This window comes from Corythoichthys intestinalis, chromosome 3, assembly GCF_030265065.1.
Source record: "Corythoichthys intestinalis isolate RoL2023-P3 chromosome 3, ASM3026506v1, whole genome shotgun sequence".
NCBI lineage: Eukaryota > Metazoa > Chordata > Actinopteri > Syngnathiformes > Syngnathidae > Corythoichthys > Corythoichthys intestinalis.
This window is the reverse complement of record NC_080397.1, coordinates 55,062,436-55,084,731: the sequence shown is the minus strand read 5'-3', so window position 1 is coordinate 55,084,731 and position 22,296 is coordinate 55,062,436. Positions and strand designations below refer to the sequence as shown.

General features: G+C 39.5%; 1 protein-coding gene across 3 annotated transcripts in view; it reads right to left on the bottom strand.

Annotated features, from left to right (window-relative positions):
- Positions 1 to 10,065: 10,065 nt before the first annotated feature.
- The window catches only part of LOC130912847 (mitochondrial import receptor subunit TOM70-like), an 88,075-nt gene continuing 75,844 nt past the window's right edge, over positions 10,066 to 22,296 (bottom strand). The window contains exons 11-12 of one of the 3 annotated variants that reach the window (XM_057830930.1): positions 11,546 to 11,683; positions 10,078 to 10,328 (exon numbers count right to left, since the gene is read on the bottom strand). In XM_057830930.1, coding sequence (XP_057686913.1) covers positions 10,304 to 10,328; positions 11,546 to 11,683 — 163 coding nt within the window. In that variant the 3' untranslated portion in view covers positions 10,078 to 10,303. Of the gene's footprint in view, positions 10,329 to 11,545; positions 11,684 to 22,296 lie in introns of all 3 variants that reach the window. The other 2 variants (XM_057830928.1, XM_057830929.1) reach the window with 2 other exon arrangements.

The following is a 22,296-nucleotide window of genomic DNA, read 5'->3' as shown; positions in this document are numbered from 1 at the left end:
AAAAAAAAAAAGAAATACAATAACACTGTGAGAATACAGTATATATTAATAGATCATGTACACCCATTTAAACGCAATAAATGTTTACTCTTAAATTCAAAAATACTTTTTAGGAAAAGACAACAATATCAATACTGCACAGAAACACAGAAGAAATAAAATGTGTTTTTTAAGAAAAATAAAATTCCACTTAATAATTTAAGCATCTAGGCAAATGATAGTGTTTCCCCTCATAGCTTCTGCTATGGCGTTTCATGTGTAATACAGTGGTACCTCTACATACGGAGTTAATTCGTTCCAGGAGCTTGTTTGTAAGTCGAAATGGTCGCATGTCAAGTAGGATTTTCCCATAAGAATACATTATAATTCCAGTAATTCGTTCCACAGCCCAAAAACCCACACTACATCCTAAATAAATACTGCTGTTACTATTGAAAATAGCAATTACAAACCGCAAAATAAATAAAATATGAATAAAAATCAGAATAACAATAATATAATAATAGCAATAATAACAATAATACAATACAGTACCTGTAATTATGTAACGAATCGGCTTCTAATAAGGCGGACTTTTTTTAGTGTACCTGAACGCACCGCGTAATGTGGCGGACTTTTTTTAGTGTACCTGAACGCACCGCGGGGCTGACGGTGAGCAGGAGAGCGCTATTTTACTTTCTGTTTCGATCCTGGCGTCAACAGCAGTAGACACTCGGCGAGTTGATGGAATAAATGATTTGAAACCTGACGAAGCTGGCGATTTCTTAGGCGATGTTACCGCAATAAGAACTGTCACCTTAACTTATAAAGACTGGCGAACGGAGGGGGACCGCCAGCCGAGATCGGCATTCTACGACCCAGTTCATGGATGCACACTTATATTTTGCTATCATTAACGTCTTCATTTCAATGGTAAGCGTCACCTTTTCTTTTTTTTCTCCACCTGCACTAAACTTAAACTGCACTAAACTAAAAACAGAACTAAAATGCATTTTGCGTAGTTGGTAACAAGGAAGCCGAACTTTTAACAGCACGTCAGCCGCACGCGCACGCGAGGCGATAAATCGCAGCGGAAAAATTATCGCCTTCATTTTTATTTACCGTGCGATAAATGGAATTATTGCATATTGCGACAGGCTTAATCTCGCCCCCCTCTAAAAGAGAAACCGTTGTATTTTAAGCTAAAAGACCTGTTGTGTCTGATGGAACAATATGTCTATATGCTGCCATAGCAGATTCATGGCGCATTAGGACCCCGAACTATTTTTAATTTGTTCGTTTTACCCTGAAAACCCCCGTTCACAGACGTCGCGCAACCGCTTTTGTGTCAACCCAGCCATAAAAAGAAGGTAAGTAATTACATTTATTATTCAAAATGTGTCATTTTTTTATGTCTAATATTGTTTTTGTTTTTTTGTTTTTTAAAAATGACTTTAAAAAAATGATTTACTCGCATATTTTTTTTATTTACAAGTTTTAAACAAATTACGTAACAATGAAAAAATTGGTGTCTGTAAAAAAGGCTTAATTGTATTTTTTTCGTTACTGTCGCATTTTCCCCAATATTTTAGATCACAGGTGTCAAACTGGTCCTCAAAGGAACGCAGTAGGTGCTGGATTTCATTCCAACCAAACAAGAGGAATACCTTTTCAACATTCTGGTGTTTTACAAGCGTAATCAGTTGATTGCAGTCAGCTGCTGCTTATTTTAGCAGAAACCTTATTGGTTGAACTGTCTGTGCTGGATCTGTTGGAACAAAGACCAGGACCCACTGCGGCCCTTTGTGGAATCAGTTTGACGCCACTGTTTTAGATGATAAATAATCGATCCAAGCAAAGAAAAATTGAAAAAAAAAAATGTTTAAGAGGGTAAATATATGAAAATGAAAATCTCGACCACTCCTTGATGTCTGCGATTTCTGCATCGCGACCCTTGTTATATTACCATGTTTCACCCATAAAATCCCCCAAAAACCCAGCTGTGGCCATTCACATCTGTGTCTTGACACTCGATGATACATGCTTTATGGAGTTTTTGGATCGAAACAAGGCAAGTACGCGATATCTCGTTAAAATCATGGCGTCTTTAATTCTGCTGTCGCGTGCTCTCACCTCCAGTAAAGGTTTTGCTGTTTAAAAAATATATGGCGGAAAACACTCACTTGAAGTTCCACTCTGAAACCCCCAATTTGGCCAACTTTTAAAATTGTCCAATATGCATGTGTGATACATCATTGGAAAGCTGAAAATCTCACTATTCTGGGGGAAGAAAATATTTGAGCAGCAGGGCATTTTTTGTTTTGTTTTTTTAAACAGCAAAATCTATCTGGTGGTGAGAGCACGCGAGAGCAGAATTAGACGCCACGAATTTAACGAATTATTAAAACTCCATGTTAGGGATGAGAATCGAAATCAGATTCCAATTCGGAACCGGTTCCGAGTGTTTCGAGGTCTCGACATCACAATGAAAAAGCCTTAACAATCCCTTTAACGATTCCTAAAGACGCGTATTGCGTCGTGACATGTGTTGTTGTCCAGACGCATCAAACTAGCATGGCGCCGAGAACCACTCGCTCCAAAGTTTGACTACACTTCACCAGAAAAGAGTGTGAAAATGAAAGGTTACGACGGGTACGCACGATCATTGCAGCCATAAACATAACAATGACAGCACGTAGGTTCAAACGCTTGAAAGTGTCTTACAAATTACAACAAAGCGACTTGCAGTCATTGCAAGGTGGAGATAACTGCATCGGGAGGGAATACGATTGCGCTGTCCTCACAGAGAGGCTCCCGGCTATACAGCTAGCTAAACTCCCAAATGACGATGCAGAAGACGTTGGTATAATTTGCTGACTTTATTCAACCATCACCTGAAGAGTGAAACTAAGAATAGAAATGAAACAAATCAATTTCGTCCCCAATAACAGGTTTGCATCAACGTAAATCAGCGATGATTAGCTGCTAATACCAGTACGGTTAGCATTCGTTCGCTAGCATTAGCACATCGTTCAAACCACTACACAACTGGATTTAAGTGTCCGATCGCGAGTGGAAACACAACAACAACAACACAAAAGATGATGCATACAGGCGTTGCCTCTGTAGATATTAACATTAACAAAGAACGTAGGCTCGTTGAAGTGTTTCCCTCTCTCACTCACTTGGATGCGGCATTTCTTCTTTGGGTGTATGCGCGCTCCAGGAGTCCTCAAACTGCGGCCTGCGGCCCAAATACGGCCCGCCTCCACATTTGGTCCGGCCATTTTGATTATTTTTTTTTCTCAATCGTGTTATTTATTTTCTGGCCTTTTCCGTGAAGAATTCAGAGAGGGTTATTTGGTCATTATCTATTTAATTGTGTTTTTATTATTATTATTATTATTATAAAGAATCCAGAAAGGGTTATTTGATTGTGGCTTTCTGAAAAACAATAATTTTTTACATTTATGCACTTCTGCAATCGTCACACTTTTTCTGTAACAAACTGACCCCGGCCCCCTCATCAGAGAAGGGAAAAGTTATGTGGCCCTCACAGGAAAAAGTTTGGGGACCCCTGCTTTAACACATATTGCCAAAGGCAGAAGAAAAACCTATCTGCCAATATATACCAATATTTTTTATTTCTATTAGATAAATGTTTCAGTAAAATGTTACACATTCTTGTGTATTTGCCACTTATTGCCACAGTTAACATTGAGGCTTTGGGCCTCTTTTGATCTCGTTGTGAGTTTGTAAGGTTGTGACTTCTGATTAAACAAACTCGATGCCAATCAAAACGTTTGTTCTTTTTCCCCAAATTAGAATCGATAAGAGAATCGATAAAGAATCGAATCGTTAAGCAATATCGATAATGGAATCGGAATCGTAAAAATCCTATCAATTCCCATCCCTGCTCCATGTAGCATGTATCACTGGAAGACAAAGCTGTGAATGGCCACTGCTGGATTTTTTGGGAATTTTATGGGTGAAACATGGTAATATAACAAGGGTCGACATCAAGGAGTGGTTGAGATGTTCTTTTTAATATTTTACCCTATTAAAGGTTTTTCAATTTTTCTTTGTTTGGATCGATAGTTTATCATCTAACATATCGGGGAAAATGCGAAAGTGACAAAAAAAAATACAATTAACCGATAGTTATGAGGCAGATATCCTCGACTTTTTCCCAGACACCAATTTTGTCATTCTGACGTAATTTGTTTAAAAGTTCAAAATATGCGAGTGAATAATTATTTAAAGTCGTTTTTTTTTTTAAACGAAATATTGGACATTGAATAATGATTCTAAGCTAAAAGAATTACAGACGTTTTGATTGCCTGGGTTGAAACAAAAGCGGTTGCACGATGTCTGTAAACGGGGGTTTCCAGGGTAAAAGGGACAAATTAAAAATAGTTCAGGGGCTTAATGGGCCATGAATCTGCTATGGCAGCATATAGACATATTGTTCTATCAAACACAAAAGTTCTTTTGGCTTAAAATACAGCACTTTATTTTGGAGGGTTTCAAGAGCAGAAACTGCTTTTTCAGTCTTGTCTGTGTTTTCCGCCAGATATATTTTTTAAAAAGCCCTCCTGTTCAAAATTTTTCTTCCCCCAGGAGATTTTAAGCTATCCAATGATATATCACACGTGCAAATCGGCTAATTTTGAAATTTGGACACGAATTCACCTGAGTGTTTTCCGCCACATAGGCTAGGTCCTCCGCTTCTTCCTCTGCCGTTCTTCTCACAAGAACTACTACTGATTTCTGGTGAGAACTACAGTGCAGGTAGCTACCCAGACATTCAGCGGACGTGATTGCTATGCGGCTCTGGCGAGCTGTCGCCAGATCCGGCACACCTGCTGTCGGGGTAGTTCAATTGATTCCATTTATCACTTCCATTTTTATGGGTTTACGTTAAAGATTTTGCAGTGTTCATCTCAAAAACAATTCTAGACTTTTGTACTTTTGTAGGGATGAAATCTAACACTTTTCACTCTGAAAACAGACCCGACAACGACCCGGCACCCAGCCATGGTGTTACCAACGACAACGACCCGGTGCCTCACAGGGGAGTGTGACTGGCGGTGCAGGGCTCGTGAGCCTCTTCAAACCGCGGGAGATATTAATCGGCCCCAGGGAGGAGGAACTACTTTCCAGCCGGTGCGCGTCGTCACCCGGAGGCGGGAAATAGGGATTAGAGTAATAGACGAAAATAAAATCAATCAATAAAATAAATTTTAATCCAAATGACTGACAGCTTCGACTTTCAATATGTTGCATTTAATGCGGGCATGTTGACATTCTATTTATTATGCATGTCAAGCATGTAGCAGTTCATGGGTCAAACGTCTCGATTTGTTGGTTTCCGTCTGAGGACTTGTTCGTTATTGCAGCTAATGGATTGAAAAGCAATACACATACTATCACTCGTTTTTTTGTCCAAATAATGTGTGTGTATAACTCAGTGTGCAAAGTAAGGTATCATTATCTCTTGGGCAGAAAATAATACAACTAGCCAGGAATCCAACAATTTCTTGCATTCATTCGTTTTCCATGTTGCTAATCCATCGTAAGCATTTATTTACGGCGTATCATAGACTTCATTACCTATTGACATGACAGTTCGTCATTCTTTGCGTTAACAGTTTTAGCTCTGGCATGATGCATTGTCCACTTGGAAAATGTCTAATATATTTTCAATTGAAGGGATAAGAAAGCTGTCTAAAATTTCAATGTAAACATTTATTGAAGATTTAACCACTGCCATCTCCCCAGTGTCTGCCTGATCAAGAACTGAGGGAATTTTGATGTTTTCTTTAGGCAGTCATCTTTGTAAATCTCACTGGAACGGCACCAAACAAAAGTTCCAGCATCATCACCTTGTCCAATGCAGATTCTTGACTCATCACTGAAAATAACCTTCATCCAGTCATTCACAGTCCACGATTACCTCTCCTTAGCCCATTGCAGTATTGTTCTTTTCCGTTAAGTTTCAATGTGTGTCAAAATTAAAGCCCACAACATGCTGCCTTGACATCCATCCTTCAAACTTTTTCAAAACTTTTTATTGCATAGCTCGACATACTTCAGATTATAAAGCCTTTTCTCCAAACAGCAGTTTCCACAGACTTAAACTAATCCGGATGCCTCAACCATTAGTAATTATTCAATGGTCTCAATTGATCGAGCAATTTATAATGCATTTCATGGAAGACCCGGTGCTTTCGGATGCCGTAAACTCACTGGATGCGTTGCATAAAAGGCGTTATGTGGAAAAGCTTCAGTTTATCCATTCACCAGATCCATATTTGATGCCTAAATCGATGTTTTTCGACCTGCTGTCTGCACCGTCTTTGCCTGACATCCGCTAGCTACCCTGATATTTACAACTATCTTGTCCACACAAAATCAGCCTATTCTCACGAAAAAGAGCTTGGAGGCTTATAAATACTTCGCTGCTGGTTGGGTGAAACAGGTCCTCGTCCACGAAAATGCTTGGAAAGGTGAGTTACGAAATTTTCAATTCAAAATCTTTTGTTCTTGCTAACATCCACTGTCAAGTCTAATGTATTTCATGTCATTTGTCAATAGAGCTAGGGCTTTTAATGTTTATATGGTTTAGCCACAGGCGGTTTTTCCTATGGGCGATGTGGGCGGCCGCCCAGGGCGCAATCTGTATGGGGGCGCACAAGCGCCCTCGAAGAGAAACAAAAACGACAACACAAAAAAATTCCCTAGTTTCTAGACTAATACCGCTCATTTCTATGTCAAGTTGGTAGGGTGGGCACCAGGGCGCCCTTTACTATCATGTCAATTGCTGCTTAAAGTCATGTGTCAGGGAAGGGGCAGGGGTGACGTGACAGGTGAGGGAAAAGCTACTCGTATCTGCAGAGTGAGTGAGCATGGCGAGTAGAGCTGTCCCGACTAGTCGTGACGGTTAATGAAGGGTTAAAAAAATATATGTATGGAAAGTTCAGAATGTCGGATGCTCTGTATGCAAGCGGGGAAAGCGGCACAAAGCCAAAAAAAAGCGCACCAGAGTGTCTAAAACATTGACTTATTTGAAGAAATGAAGGAGGGTACACTCTTCTGCCCTGTCGCTTCAATGCCAAGCTTGGCTGCAAGTCGGCCGTGAATAAACACCATGCGCCGCACCAAGTTGGTAAAAAAAAATTTTTTTTTTCATTTTTTGTACACTAGAGGGTGCTGTCGCCTTACTGAATAATGACACTGGGCCTATAAGTAGTGATGGCCAAATGAAGCCTCATGAAGTAATGAAGCTTTGCAGCCAATTGGTTTGCACATGTAGCAAAGCTTCATGGTGCTTCATTTACCCTATGGCGCCATCAAGTGGTCTAGAAGCCCAAGAGGTCAACATTGTTAAGAATTCATTGGCTATTTGCTTAAGACAAAGATATGAATGTGCTTGTGTTAGTAATTTAGTATGTGAACAAAATACAACAAGTGCTAAGGGTAATTTGTCATTCATTTTTATGTAGAAATAATAGCTTTCCCACAGTGGCTGGCTTTAAACAGTTTCTTTTTTTTTTTGAAAAATATTTCACCAGCTTTAGAAAATATTCTTTCACAAGGCACAGATGAAGCTGGGGTGCAGAGAAATGTGAGTGCCAGTTTATATAAATTTGGGTAGATATTCTTTTGTGCCTCCCAGTACACTAATGGATTGTTCATTCTGTTGATGTTTGGTTCAGATAGGTACACACACACTCACATTTATATTAAAGTAGTTTTTCTCCCTTACCTTATTGAAAGCAATCAAATCAAAATGTTCCCATACAGGGGAGGATCGCTCTTTTCGCGCAGGTTCCATCGCAAGCAAAGGACAAGGCTCGAAAAAAGATTGCACTGGTTGCACTGTTGCGCACAGATGTAACAAGTACAGGAGCCCGAAATCCACAAAATGTGAGATAACAGGCGATCGCCATTGCGTTTTGCAACCAATTTATACTGTAGTCTGTCCTGTTTTTGCAATGTGCGCCAAACGTTGGATCACTTCCGAAGCACTCACGAGATTCAGCCGGCCGCTGGCTGCTGGCGAGGCTTCCCACGTCATCATTTCCGGGTTTTGCCGAAATGAAGCGCGCCTCGCTACAAGCTTCGTGGAAACCCCCCTCCCATTACTCGACACAAGCTTCGGAACCTCGGCTCATTTCGTCCCATCACTACCTATAAGTACTATTAGTATTGTTCTTAATGCTAATTGAAAGGTTTATTTCGTGTTATGGTTTATTTTATGGTTTAGAAAATTATATAAGGTTAAAAGGTCATAAAAATATACAGTATATATTAAGGTAAAGGCAATTCATATATCCAATTCATTGATATATAAATAAGGTTTCAAAGGAAAAAGGTGAAAAGTTTTTGTTAATTTCTAATTGTGTTGTTTTATTTGTGTGCACCGTAGCTCTTTCGGTGTGTTTACATCAAGGATGGAATAAAAGTTGTAAACCATCAGTTTAAGAGACCATCTTTCCCAATCGGGATGCTACACTAGTTAATTCTATCAGCATTTGAACTAATTGTTTATTTGTGATTTATTATTGTTATTTACATGTTTATTTGTACTTTAATAAATAATTTAAGTGTTCCAATATATTTTTTTGTGAATTGATAAGCGTCAACAAAAATTTCATTGCTAAATTAGTAAAAAAAAAAAAAAATTAAACAAATTTTTTTTTTAATTATTAGATTAGTCGACTAATCGTAAAAATAGTCGGCTGACTAATCTGGAGAAAATTAGTCGTTTGGGACAGCCCTAATGGCGAGCTTCAATCACTGTCAGAGGAAAAGCAAGGAGGGGAGCAGAGCTCCATATACTGTACAGTTTTTCACAGGCCACCTCATTCTTCTTTTAGCAAGGTTACTTGGGTATGCGGTATGCCGCTGCATACGTTCCCATAGCAACCAGTCCTGTTACGTCACAAGTGCTGCATATTCTGATTTTTTATTTTTTTTTTTGGTTGAATTTGAATCATATTTCATATCACTTAATATGATACAAAATAATAAATGCAAGTCTAGTATAAAAAAAGCTCATGCAAAATCGTTTAGTACTTAATTTCCTCTTGAGTTATTATTTTTATTTACTATTTTTTTGTATGTCTAATGATGTAAATATGTTGAGATGGTTATATTCTATGTGAACTAGTTGTTTGTATTATTTGTTATTTGTATGTTTTGTAGTGTTCAATTTAAAAAAAAAAAAAAAAAAAAGAATAGGCGTAAGCGTAAGGTGCGCATTTTGAGCAGAGGACGGCCACCCCACCTGTTAGGATTAATCTGTGCGTCCATGAACGAATGTAAGTATTTCCTCGTCATGCCATAAAGTTCTTATGATAAGTTAGAGCCGTTATCAGCGCGACCGTTTCGTGTTTTTCCTCTTACGTCGGCTGGTTGATCCCACTCGTTCTCGCTGCGTCGAGGAGAGCGTTCTTTGCAATATATTCGCATTGCACATTTGCTTTAAGGTGTTACTTTAGCATCTTAAAATGATGTTGTACATCCATATGAGTGTAAAGTGCTTAGTTTTCGCCACTTTTATGGCCAAGATGACCGCACGCAGCGCGCACTCGAACCCGTCGCCCCCACCTTCGTGTTCATTTTACTGCACAAATATGTATGTGTGTCACGTGACTCAGAGTGAGTGGGCGGCGATCGGGCCCTTTTTTAATTGGCAAAATGAAAAGTTATCCGTCTGGAAACAAAAAAAGCAGAAGAGGAGAAAAGGAAGCAAGACAGCGGTGAGTGTACTATGTTACTGTAGTTTTATGTCCTAATGTAGTCGAAGCACTGCAGACTAGTAGAAGAAAACCAATTAACTGCCTTAACTTGTTGTAACTAGCTGGGCTGATGGGGTGGTTCGTCCAGGGCGCGAAAGTAGCCAGGACCGCCACTGAGAATTATAATATAAGTATCAAAATACATTTGGAATTGTCTTATATATACCAAAATGTCCATGGTTGCCTCGAATTCCTATTTAAATACGACAAAAAGTTAGCTATTTTTTATGTGTTTACTAAATCTTTAGCCACAGGTGCTTTTTAACTGAACTAAATTAGTAGTGATAAAGTACACTATTTAGTAATTTGAACCATCACACTAGTTGTTTCACACAGTATTTTAAAAACATTTTATATGAAGTACATTCCACTGAAAAACAACCTGATACAGTAAAGAAACGCACCACATCTCTTTCCATTAAGTTCTATTTTACTTTGGTCACCATATGTATCGATGAAGAATATCAGAGGAATTTGTCAGTCAAAATCGAAGTGGCTGTCTTGAAACGTTTCCATTCTTAAAATGACACCTTATCTGCCAGTCTGTCAAATGAGAGAGAGAAAAAAAGAGGCTCAGGGAATGATTTTAAAATTAGAAACAAAAAAACGAAAATAGAAATGTAAAGGTTTTTCTCTTATTCAAACAGCGCAGGCTTTGGATTTACATGACAAAGTGTACATGCTGCACAAAAAAATGGATAAAAAAAAGTGTAATTCAATATTTAATCTTTTTTTTTTAATAGGGTTGTGCATCGTTTGGAATTGAACGGTTCCGATTCTAATTCCACGTTTCGATTCCTGTTCCGAACGATTTCGATTCTTTTAAGCATACTTCACAGTGGGTATGAGTTTCGTGGCACGCCAGACCCACTTAGAGTGTTTGTTGCCAAAAAGTCTCATTTGACCAAAGCACACGGTCCAAGTTGAAGCCTGGGACAGTGTGCTTTGGTCAGATGAGACCAAGATTGAGCTTTTTGGCAACAAACACTCTAAGTGGGTCTGGCGTGCCACGAAAGATGCGCATGCTGAAAAGCACCTCATACCCACTGTGAAGTATGGGGGTGGGTCAGTGATGCTGTTTCGCTTCCAAAGGCCCTGGGAACCTTGTTAGGGTGCATGGCATCATGAATGCTTTGAAATACCAGGACATTGTAAATCAAAATCTGTTGCCCTCTGCCCGAAAGCTGAAGATAGGTCGTCACTGGGTGTGAGATTTAGAGATTCTGCAAAGAGGAATGGCTGAAGATCCCTCTTTCTGTCTTTTCCCATCTTGTGAAACATTATAGGAAAAGATTATGTGTTTTGTTGGCAAAAGGGTGTTGTACAAAGTATTAACACCAGGGGTGCTAATAATTGTGACACACATTATTTGATGTCAAATAATTATTTCTCTCTGTGAGAATTTTTCCCCACTGAATAAATGCACTTGTATTGAAGGTTGGATTTTTCTCTTTTTTTCTATTAAGGTCTCATATTATTTGAAAAAAATATATATATATTAGAAGCTAAAAAAAATACATCTTAACCAGGGGTTCCAATAATTATGGAGGGAACTGTATCTGGTGAGGTTTGGTGAATTAAGACTTTAATATCAATTTTTGGGAGTGAGCTTCGTTTTCCGCCATACTTTATTTCCAGAAGGGCTCTTATTTTTTTTAAATTACTACTAATTTTTTTTTCCATGCTTGAACAAATGGATGCAAAGCTTAACACAGTGACGATTGGAGAATAACCATCCCTCAGTATGGCGGAGGAGTTACCTGATGCCGTACTTCCTGAATACCTCTCTGTGGGCGTACGCTGCTTCGCGCTTTGTGTAATGGGTGCCCACGTCATTCGCCGTTTTAGCCAAATCGAAAGCCTTGGTGGACATTTCGATTGCCTTATCGTAATTACCCCTGAAAAGGAAGTTATGCTTAGTTATTTCATGTCAACATAACGTGGGTCATAAGACAACTTGTATTTTTAGGGCAGTTTATGGATGAACATTATCATAGGCGGCTCTACTATTTAGGCGAATTAGGCGATCGCCTTAGGCCCCTAACCAGCTGCCCTTGCCCCAACGAGCAAGAGCTTGGGCCACCGGAGCCAGCAGCACCCCCAACTATTTGTCATGTATAATTATGTCAGCATACCAAACAAACAAATAACAAAACAAAAAAGCCATTTGAATGCTGCATTTATATTATCTCCCCCACACACACACACACACACACACTACAATGAACTGTTCCACGACGACGGACTGAGTATCAGTCGCTTAGCTTCGCTTAGCTCCGTTTAGCATCGCTTAGCTTCGCTTAGCTGTTCGTTAGCTTCACTAAGCTCTCCCGCGTTTTTCACGCCACTAAGCTCACTATTTTTACAGCTCACTTGCTACTTTGCACGCCGGCTATCATTTATTTCGAACACATGAGCGAACGTGCTCTCCATGAGAGCCAAAGTGCAGTGAGGGAGAAGTTGAGAACAGGCCGCTAATGCCTCTTCTCCACACCGAACATAAAATACATGACGGCACACACTGTGGCGAAAAAATGCAGTACAGTTCCAATCAGTCATACAATAACAGTGAACAGCTGGTTAACAGCATTTGCTAACGAAAAAAAAATTAAATGTATTAGTGAAACCACAAGCAATGACCAAAAATGTTTTTTTAACGGAGTGTAAAGCTTTCGGTTAGCGGTTTAGCGAACGTACCTCCGGTGAACATTTCAAAATAAAAGCACGTCATGTTCGTCATATAAATAACAATTTCCGTCGTTAATCCCACATACTTTAACATTAATATAATATGTTGAGTAAATACTACAGAATACAGATTCTATACTAAGAATAGCTTTCAAATGAGACTCTTTATGACAAATATGATTGGCAATGAATAATTATTATAATTATCATACCACTATTATATATAGTAGTATACTATAATAATAATGCTAGATCCACAAGATATCATTAACATTCTTTCTGTGAAAGGGATCCACTGATAGAAAGACTTGTAATTCTTAAAGGATAAATGTGAGTTTGTATATTGTGACTAAATATTGCCATCTAGTGTATTTGTTGAGCTTTCAGTAAATTATACTGAAGTGTTGTGCCCAAATGCATGATGGGAAGTGGCCATGACCATGTGGAAGTGGTGCAACCATGACAGTGTATGGTGACTGCAAATGCTATCATCACAGTGTGTGGTGGCTGCAAATGCTATATCTTTTCTGCGTTGGGCATATTGCACGGTGTTAAGATAATGCTCAATCCTTGTCCAACTACTCCAAAGCCACTTCCACAACATACATAGTCAATTTGGGAGTGTTGTAACGCTTCTGCTCATTAATTGCACGGCTTTAATGAATACTTGCATGTACTTCACTTGCTTGGCGTTGGCTCTTATCGCTGTACATATCCAAAACAGCGATATTATAGGCTGTAACGGCAATGCGTGAACGGGTCGTGCCGCGTAACGCGTTAAATTTGACAGTCCTGAAAAAACATATATATACTGTATATTAAAAAAAGGCATGTCCGATATTTTTTTGCTGATTCCGATACTTTGAAAAGGACGTGATTGGACCCGATCGATCGGCATCTTTACCTGTTATATTTGTATTCTGTTAACATTTGAAAATGAATGTGTGTCTATCCCCAACAATAGATCTGCTCTAAAAATGAACTTTTTACATTGACCACATTGTAACTTTTGACATATTACCAGTTCCAAAACTCAAAGGAAACAGATCACCAACCTTTCTACTGTTCTAATTGCTTTTATGTTATTTCATATACTAGTCCTTCACAAAAAAATTGCATATTGTGATAAAGTTCATTATTTTCTGTAATGTATTGATAAACATTAGACTTTCATATATTTTAGATTCATTACACACAACTGAAGGAGTTCAAGCCTTTCATTGTTTCAATATTGATGATTTTGGCAAAAAAGTCAAGAAAAAATAAAAATCACCATCTCAAAATATTTGCATATCATGAAAAGGTACTCTAAAGAAGCTACTAACCTAATCATCTGAATAAACGAACTAACTCAAAACCCCTGCGAAAGATTCCTGAAGCTTTTATTTTATTTCATTTTTTTTAACCTGTCCTGTTCAGCTATTTGACACGGAGAATGGAAGTCTAAGTGCCCGGATAGTCTGAACAGTTTTAATGTTTCACATTGAGAGTTTTGACATGCTCCCATCGTGATCATTCAACAATACATACCTCGTTTATTATGACAAAGCAGCAAACAGAAAGGCGTTATGGGGAAACAGAAAAAAAGAAACACAAGAGAAGAAAGAAAAACACAAACTACAACAAGAAATACATCTAGACCAATTACTAATACAGTGTGGAGAACAAGTATTTGATACACTGCCGATTTTGCTGGTTTTCCCACTTGCAAAGCATGTCGAGGTCTGTAATTTGTATCATAAGTTCTCTTCAACTGTGAGGGACGGAATCTAATACAAAAAAACAGAAAATCACGTTGTATGATTTTTAAATAATAAATATGCATTTATTTGCATGAAATAAGTATTTGATACATCACAAAAATCGCACTTAATATTTGGTACAGAAACCTTTGTTTGCTATTACAGATACCAAACGTTTCCTGTAGTCCTTGACAAGGTTTGCACACTCTGCAGATGTGATTTTGGCCCACTCCTCCATGCAGATCTTCTCCAGAGCCTTCAGGTTTCGGGGCTGCTGCCGGGCAACACGGACTTTCAGCTCCCTCCATAGATTTTCTTTCGGGTCAGATCTGGTGACTGGCTAGGCCACTCCAGGACCTTAAGGTGCTTCTTACGGAGCCACTCTTTAGTTGCCTTGGCTGTGTGCTTTGGGTCGTTGTCATGCTGGAAGACCCAGCCACGACACATCTTGAGGGCTCTCACTGAAGGAAGGAGGTTGTCAGCCAAGATCTGGCGATTCATAGCCCCATCCATCCTCCCTTCAATACGGTGCAGTCGTCCTGTACCCTTGGCAGAGAAGCAGCCCCAAAAAATGATGTTTTCTCCTCCATGTTTCACGGTTGGGATGGTGTTCTTGGAGTTGTACTCATCCTTCTTTTTCCTCCAAACACGACGAGCCGAGTTTAGACCAAAAAGTTCAATTTTGGTCTCATCCGACCACATGACCTTCTCCCATTGCTCCTCTGGATCATCCAGATGGTCAGTGGCAAACTTCAGACGTGTCTGGACATGCACTGGCTTCAGCAGCGGGACCTTGTGTGCGTTGTAGGATTTTAATCCATGACGGCGTAATGTGTTTCTGATGGTTTTCTTAGAGACTGTGGTTCCAGCTCTCTTCAGGTGATTGACCAGGTCCTGCCATGTAGTTCTGGGCTGATCCCTCACCTTCCTCATGATCAGTGATGCCCCACGAGGTGAGATCTTGCATGGAGCCCCAGAACGAGGCAGATTGACCGTCAACTTGAACTTCTTCCATTTTCTAATAATCGCTCCAACAGTTGTTACCTTCTCACCAAGCTGCTTGCTTATTTTCCTGTAGCCCATCCCAGCCTTGTGCAGGTCTATTATTTTATCCCTGATGTCCTTACACAGCTCTTTGGTCTTGGCCATTGTGGAGAGGTTGGAGTTTGTTTGTTTGAGCATGTGAACAGGTGTCTTTTATACAGGTAAGAAGTTCAAACAGGTGCAGTTACTTCTGGTAAGGAGTGGAGAACAGGAGGGGTTCTTAAAAAAGAACTGAGAGCCGAAATATTTACTAGTTGGTAATGTATCAAATACTTATTTCATGCAGTTAAATACAAATTTATTATTTAAAAATTATACAATGTGATTTTCTGGATTTTTGTATTAGATTCCGTCCCTCACAATTGAAGAGAACTTATGATACAAATTACAGACCTCTACATGGCTTGCAAGTGTGAAAACCAGCAAAATCGGCAGTGTATCAAATACTTGTTCTCCCCACTGTATGTTGACAATTACAGGCCTCTCTAATCTTTTCAAGTCGGAGAACTTGCACAATTGGTGGTTGACGAAATACTTATTTGCCCCACTTTATGTGTATCTTTTTTCCAATGCTAATCTGAATAAATTGAACACGCACAAAAAAAAATTGGGGATGGGAGGGCGGTGCGGCAGTTCGCGGTTTTCACTTATCGCGGCGGGTTCTGGTCTCCATAAACGGCGAAAAACGAGGGATCACTGTATTTCTGAAAAGCTTTAATTAGCAAGAATCATTCCCACCACTTGTCGGGGCGGCCGTCAGCTCAAGTCCCAGCCGAAAATAACGCGCCTCAGGCGGACGAAGGGATCGATGCGAGGCGCCCCCCGCCATCCGAGCATGCCGCTTAATTGACTCAACAGTGCGTTTCTTCATTTATATTACCGTTAAATACACAAGCTTGACGCTAACTTAACGGGAGCTATTTTTTTACGGGAGGTTCGGCTTGCTCTGGCAGTGTTCAACGCAAGCTGCAATGAACGGCGGTAACTTTATTACATCGCAAAATATGAAAACGATTAAAACCATTACTCACCAAATTCATTCTGCTGGCAAATGCAGGCAAGTGTGTGTGCTGCGCTCTGGTCTGCCCCGGAGTGGATAAGGCCTGTTTTTTGTTTTCGCACTTTGCAATGCAACCAAAGCCTCTCCCAGCACTCCATGTATGGTACACGTGAAGAGTGTGCGCGCGATTGGAATAATGGAACGCAGTTTGGGCCTATGATTGGTTCTCGTCAGCGAAGCAGCCAGAAGGATTTGCTGACTGTCCAAGTGTCACTTTTTTATAGGACCGATTTCTGAAGTGCTCAGTTTACGTACTAAGTTAATCAGATGATATTTTTTTAAATCTCCCAACCGCTCCCCCCTGACCAAATAAATTTCTCCTCGGATCTACACAATTCACGTAGGTTGCCCTTTTTTACTTCAAACGGCGAATTTCGCCGAAAGGTGAGTCATTTTCATGCCTGAATAAAAAAAAATATCTTTGAATGTAAAAATAAATTTGAAACTCAAAATACTCAAAAAACTAAAAAAAAAAAAAAAAAAATGCATGTGAAAGCTATTTTTCTTTGTTTTTTTGTTTTGTTTTTGGGGGGATTGAAGACGTTTTTTTTTTTTTTAATTCAAGCAACATTTTTGATTGAATTTATGTTAATTTGTGTTTGGGCCACATTTTGGCTAGGACATTTTTGTCTTTAGTATTCAATCAAAAATACCATATTGGCCCGAATATAAGACAGTGTTTTTGCATTGAAATAAGACTGAAAAAGTGGGGGTCGTCTTATGTTCGCGGTAGGGCTGGGCAATATGGCCTTAAGTACGTATCACGGTAAATTGAGCAGATTCACCTCGATAACGATAAATGACGACCAGTGTTGTTAATCTTACTGAAAAAAAGTAACTAATTATAGTTACAAATTACTTCTCCCAAAAAGTAATTGCGTTACTAACTCAATTACCCGAATGTAAGAGTAATCAGTTACTTGGGAAAGTAATTGGTGATAATTACTTTTTTTTTTTTTTTCCCTCAAAAAAAAAAAAAAAAAAAAAAAACATTGGCCACACTATGTGAAGTTTTTTGTGGAGGTTTTTGGTACAATTGGCCCGAGCCCAATTCTTTACCCTAATTTACCCTTTACCCTGAATCAACTGTTAAAAGTTGTTAAAATTGCTCGCATTATTGCATTAGTTCCCTTCTCTCTACTTTCGACATATGAAAGTTTTAAAACTGTTTCATCATTTAAAGATAGATTCAAGTCAAGATTTTGCCGATTTAGAAGTATTTTAGATAAAAAGTTACTTAGGTTCGCGAGGAAGGTTCTCTACAACAGAGCCGTCCTAAAAAGCCTACTGCTTTAAGATGGCGGGTGTCATTTTGCATCTAGTTATATCTATATACACTACATTGGATATCTACCATGTCTACCATATCTACCATAACATGGGGGCGTAGTTTGTCCGGCTATCGGCTACAACATGTATTATTGGAGCTACCTAGCATCGCGTTTGCTTGGCGTCACAACTTTTTTGCCTCCTCCCCGCTCCTGCTCTGCTCTGTCGTCTCGGTGAGTCCGTCTCCCTCAGACTTTTCGACCAATATAGTAACGCATAGTAACGCATGCCTTTCCGTCCTCAGTAACGGTAACGGCGTTGCCAAGATGAGAAAAGTAATTAATTAGATTACCCACTACTGAAAAAAATAACGCCGTTAGTAACACCGTTATATTGTAACGCCGTTATTAACAACACTGATGACGACACATTTGGCCAATCGGACTGTTATATAATTTGAAAATTTGAATCAATGCATGGAATACAAATTAACCGTTTCTCGTTAAATTTATTTACCAGCTTTCAATTTAACAATTGCACATGCAGTCTAAACATTAAGTATAAAAAAAATCTTGAAAACAATAAGAATTCTAGTGTGAACATTTATAACAGCTTGTATGACTTGAAAAATGTACAACATTATAAAAATCAATCCGACGACTGTGCGAACATGTCATTGTCACACAAATGACTTGCAGCTTTAACAGTACACTTCAGACAACTTATTGGTAATGGCTGCTGTGACATAATTATTCAACACAAGTGTTTACGTCAAGGTTTCACGTTTTTTTTTTTTTCCAATACATGCACCCACACACAGACACAACCAGATTAAAGCTGTATTGCTCTGATGCCATTGAAACATTTAAGAATTTTTAATAGCAGAATAAAGCAAACACATACAGAAAAATAGCTATGGCCATTAAAGGGTATGAAAACGCAAAGGGGGTGTGAGACATCAATAGAACCGTTATGTGCCAAGATAACAAATATTGATAAAGTTAACAAAAAAATCAATCACATTAATGAGCAATTATCGAAAATAGATCGAAAATGACGAACATTTCCGAAAGTGTTTCGGAAACAGCCGAATGGGGCGGAGACGTCATAACAAGGAAACAAAAGGTCGAGGCAGGTGCCATCATTGTTTATCGACGAGAGAGTTGCGTTCGTGTTTTATCAAAAAATCGCTAAAATGGTTCAAACCTGTCATGCTATGTGGTTTACAAATAGCCATTTGTCGCAATGTATTACCCATGAGTTCCCGAACGCGTGAAAAAGAGCTGGACTACGCAGACAATGAGTTAAGTTAGTCAGTGCTAAGAGGGCTAATTTTGCAATTTTACGGGGAAAAGGGAACCTGACGAGCCAGAAGATGTGCCTACAACCTCAAAGAAAACAAAATTTATGCTACTTCCCAATCACTAAAGACCCACCAACTGCGAAGGAGTGAATTCGTGACCCGTATGTGAATAAATCGAGTGATTCGAGCATGTCTGTGGAACAGGAATATCAGGTTGTAGAGATCGCAAATCACGGTGACTTAAACGTGCATTTGAGACAACAACTCTACCGAAGTTCTGGATTAAAGTCATTTCGGAATATACTGACATCGCTAGGAGCGCGCTGAAAACTGTGCTACAATTTCCAACATTGTGTATTTGTGATACTAGCTTCTCTCACTCTCCCATCTCGGGACCATCTCGTCTCAACGAAACAAACTCAGTCCTCCCACTGATTCAGCGGGTGAGTTGTATTTTTTCTCATGCACTTAACACGACGGGGCTAAAAACAAATGCTATTTTATATTTGCTGTATTTTTCTGCCGCACATTGCCGGTGTTCTGACAAAGTTGGCATGCGCGTGACGTTAAAAAGGACCGCGAATGCAGCGATTCCTAAGTACACACTACAAACTTTCTTTAAAGAAAGGAATATTAACTTACGCCATGTTTGGCGCACACAACAACTGCACATAGCCCTCTCACTTAACGACTTCGCCGTGTCATTAAGCGTTAATTTACGCCATTTCCGTGTTGCACATGTATGTTTGTGATGTAAATAGTTTTTTAGCACCATTGGATAACATTGAGAGTCCAACTGAATATAAAAGAGGGCTTTTTTCACCGCCACAAAAGCTTTGGGAGCAAAATTTTATAAGGGTGCAAAATTTGACAGGACACCGGCCCGTGAAAAAAAAGACACAAATCACACCGGTCCGTGGTGCAAAAAGGTTGGGGACCCCTGCTCTAATCCCATTCATATTGGTGTCGGTTGGCAGAGCGAAACCGATGATAGCATATTAAATGATAATTATTCTATACATTACTTTATTTTGCGGTCACGGTGTATCAGCTTCACAAAAAGAAATGCAAAACAAACCACTCGGTGATTCTTTTGCCGCCGGTGTTTCATCAGTGTGATTGCTCCCCTCAATGATCCTTTCATTAGGCTGCATTGGCTTTCGTTTGGGCTCAAATTGATAACCCAAAACACCAAAGAAAGGTTCATAACTCTCCTCGTCACCATTAGAAGAATGTTCGTTACGTCGGATTCGTCGCTGCAAATAGAAACAAAATTGTCCGCCATCATCGCCGCCATTCAGTACTAAGCACTGAGCCGGTTGTTTCCCTATAGTGACGTCACGCACACAATATGCTAGATTTCTGGCATCTCGGGGGCGGGTCCTTTTAGCTTGACAATCGACCTAATTTCTATCATTTTCTTGGTGTTGCGATGTGTGTAATTACACGAAGTGGCATGATATGAATTCAAAAGGCATGCGTTGATGGATAAATAATGGAATATTAGCATTTCCCCAGGTGTTGTCATACCCTTTAAACTGTCATATTATATATACACTTCACTGTTGGATTATAATTTATGCTGAGTGCTTTACCATCATGAAAGCTTTCAGAGAAATCACACGGAGATACCAAATAACGTGACATAATGATTGCTAGATGAAATCCGAGCCCAGTCCACTCAGTAATTTCAGCCGTTTCGACAAGGTTAGAGCCGCTATCCGACTCCATCACGTTCATTTGTAGCGTTCAGGCTATAGCGTTAGCCTGTAGCTAGGCTACCAGAAGAAAGCACTGAAAGCATCCTCTCCTGAAATTATGAGAACCATGGAAGACAGCGGGTGAAAGCCCGTCTGGAACCCGCCAAGAGTTTACTTAATGTTGGGTGAAAGTTTGGCGACGCTCCCTTAAGCCCGACTCCATCACGTTTGCTCGTAGCGTTAGCTGCTAGCGTTAGCCTACCGGGCTTCTGTTTGTTTGGCTTCCTGAAAACCACGTGACTCCATACGTAAGCACACCGACTGCTTTCTTAAAGGGGAATGAACATAGCTAAACAACACAGAGTCAAAGCGGGATGAAAAGACTACATTTTCTTGTTTTATTAAATTACCGAATTGACCGACATGGTCAAAATTACGTCGGACATCGTGAAGAATTTCGGTAACGGTAAATTTTCGGTTTACCGCCCTTCTCTAATTCGCGGTCTAGACATTATACCCATTCACGACGCTAGATGGCGCCAGATTATCACTGAAGCGATGTTCTGTCATGACAATTCTCAGCTACTCTCAAGTTTAACCAGTTTGCATTATTTTATTGCTATGTTTTTCCTTATTTAGATTTGTTTCAAGACTACAGTTACAGATAGACTTCACTTTGATGGTAAATGCAGTTATTGCAATTTTGTTGTTTTATCACAATAGACTGGTTTACTTACATTTCAAAAACCAGAAGCCATTCATTTACCAATGTGATTGCACTTTTTAAATATTCAGATATTAAGATTTGAATGAGGCAAAATAACATGCTTTTTCTTTCAAATACATTGTTATAATCATTTGTTTCATATGTACTGTTTATTATTTTCTGTATAAAAATTAATTTGCTGTTCAAAAAGCCTTTTTTTAAACTTTACTCTTGAAAAAGAGGGGGTCGTATTATAATCAGGGCAGTCTTATATTCGGGCCAATACGGTAAGTTGCTTAAAAAGAATTATATGTTTAAAAAGAAAAATCAATCAAAAAAAAAAAAAATTTCAATCATAGAAAAAGTTTTTGAATGTGAAAAGATAATTGAGATTGAAAAATTTGCATTTGAACACGTAATTTTTCATTGAAAAGTTTTGATTGAAGCAATCCTTTTTTTGTTTGGGCCATATTAAGGGTAGGACATTTGTGTCTCAATCATTCAATCCAAGCAATTAAAGTTGTTGAAATTCGCCCCCCCCCCGGCTCAGACGCCCCCGGGGACAGCACCAACCAAAACAAGTGCCGCTCGGCTGACGCTGCCCCGCGTGCGCCCGCCGGGTAGGCCGAATCTCGCGCGCCCTCTTATTTTAACCCTTTGTACTGACTCCATGTTTCAGCTTGAACACTCACCGAAAACAGGTTGACAATTTATTCGTTGACAATGGTAAAAACAAGGCAAGGCAAGGCAAGGCAAAAACAGACGACTGAGGGACAATTCTGGATCCAAAACAAGGCTACATGTTTCGGAGCAGAAAAAAAATCTGTGTGAGCAGAAAAAAATCTGTGTTATCTCAGTGTCCAGTCTTTTTAAAGTCTTTGCTGACGCGGGTCATGTCGAAGGCGTGTCCGAAGGTGGGTCTGGGCGTTGTTTTTGGGTCTTCCCCTTGGTGGCCGGTTTTAGGCGGCTTAGGTTCGTGCGCGCATTGGGACGCCCGCT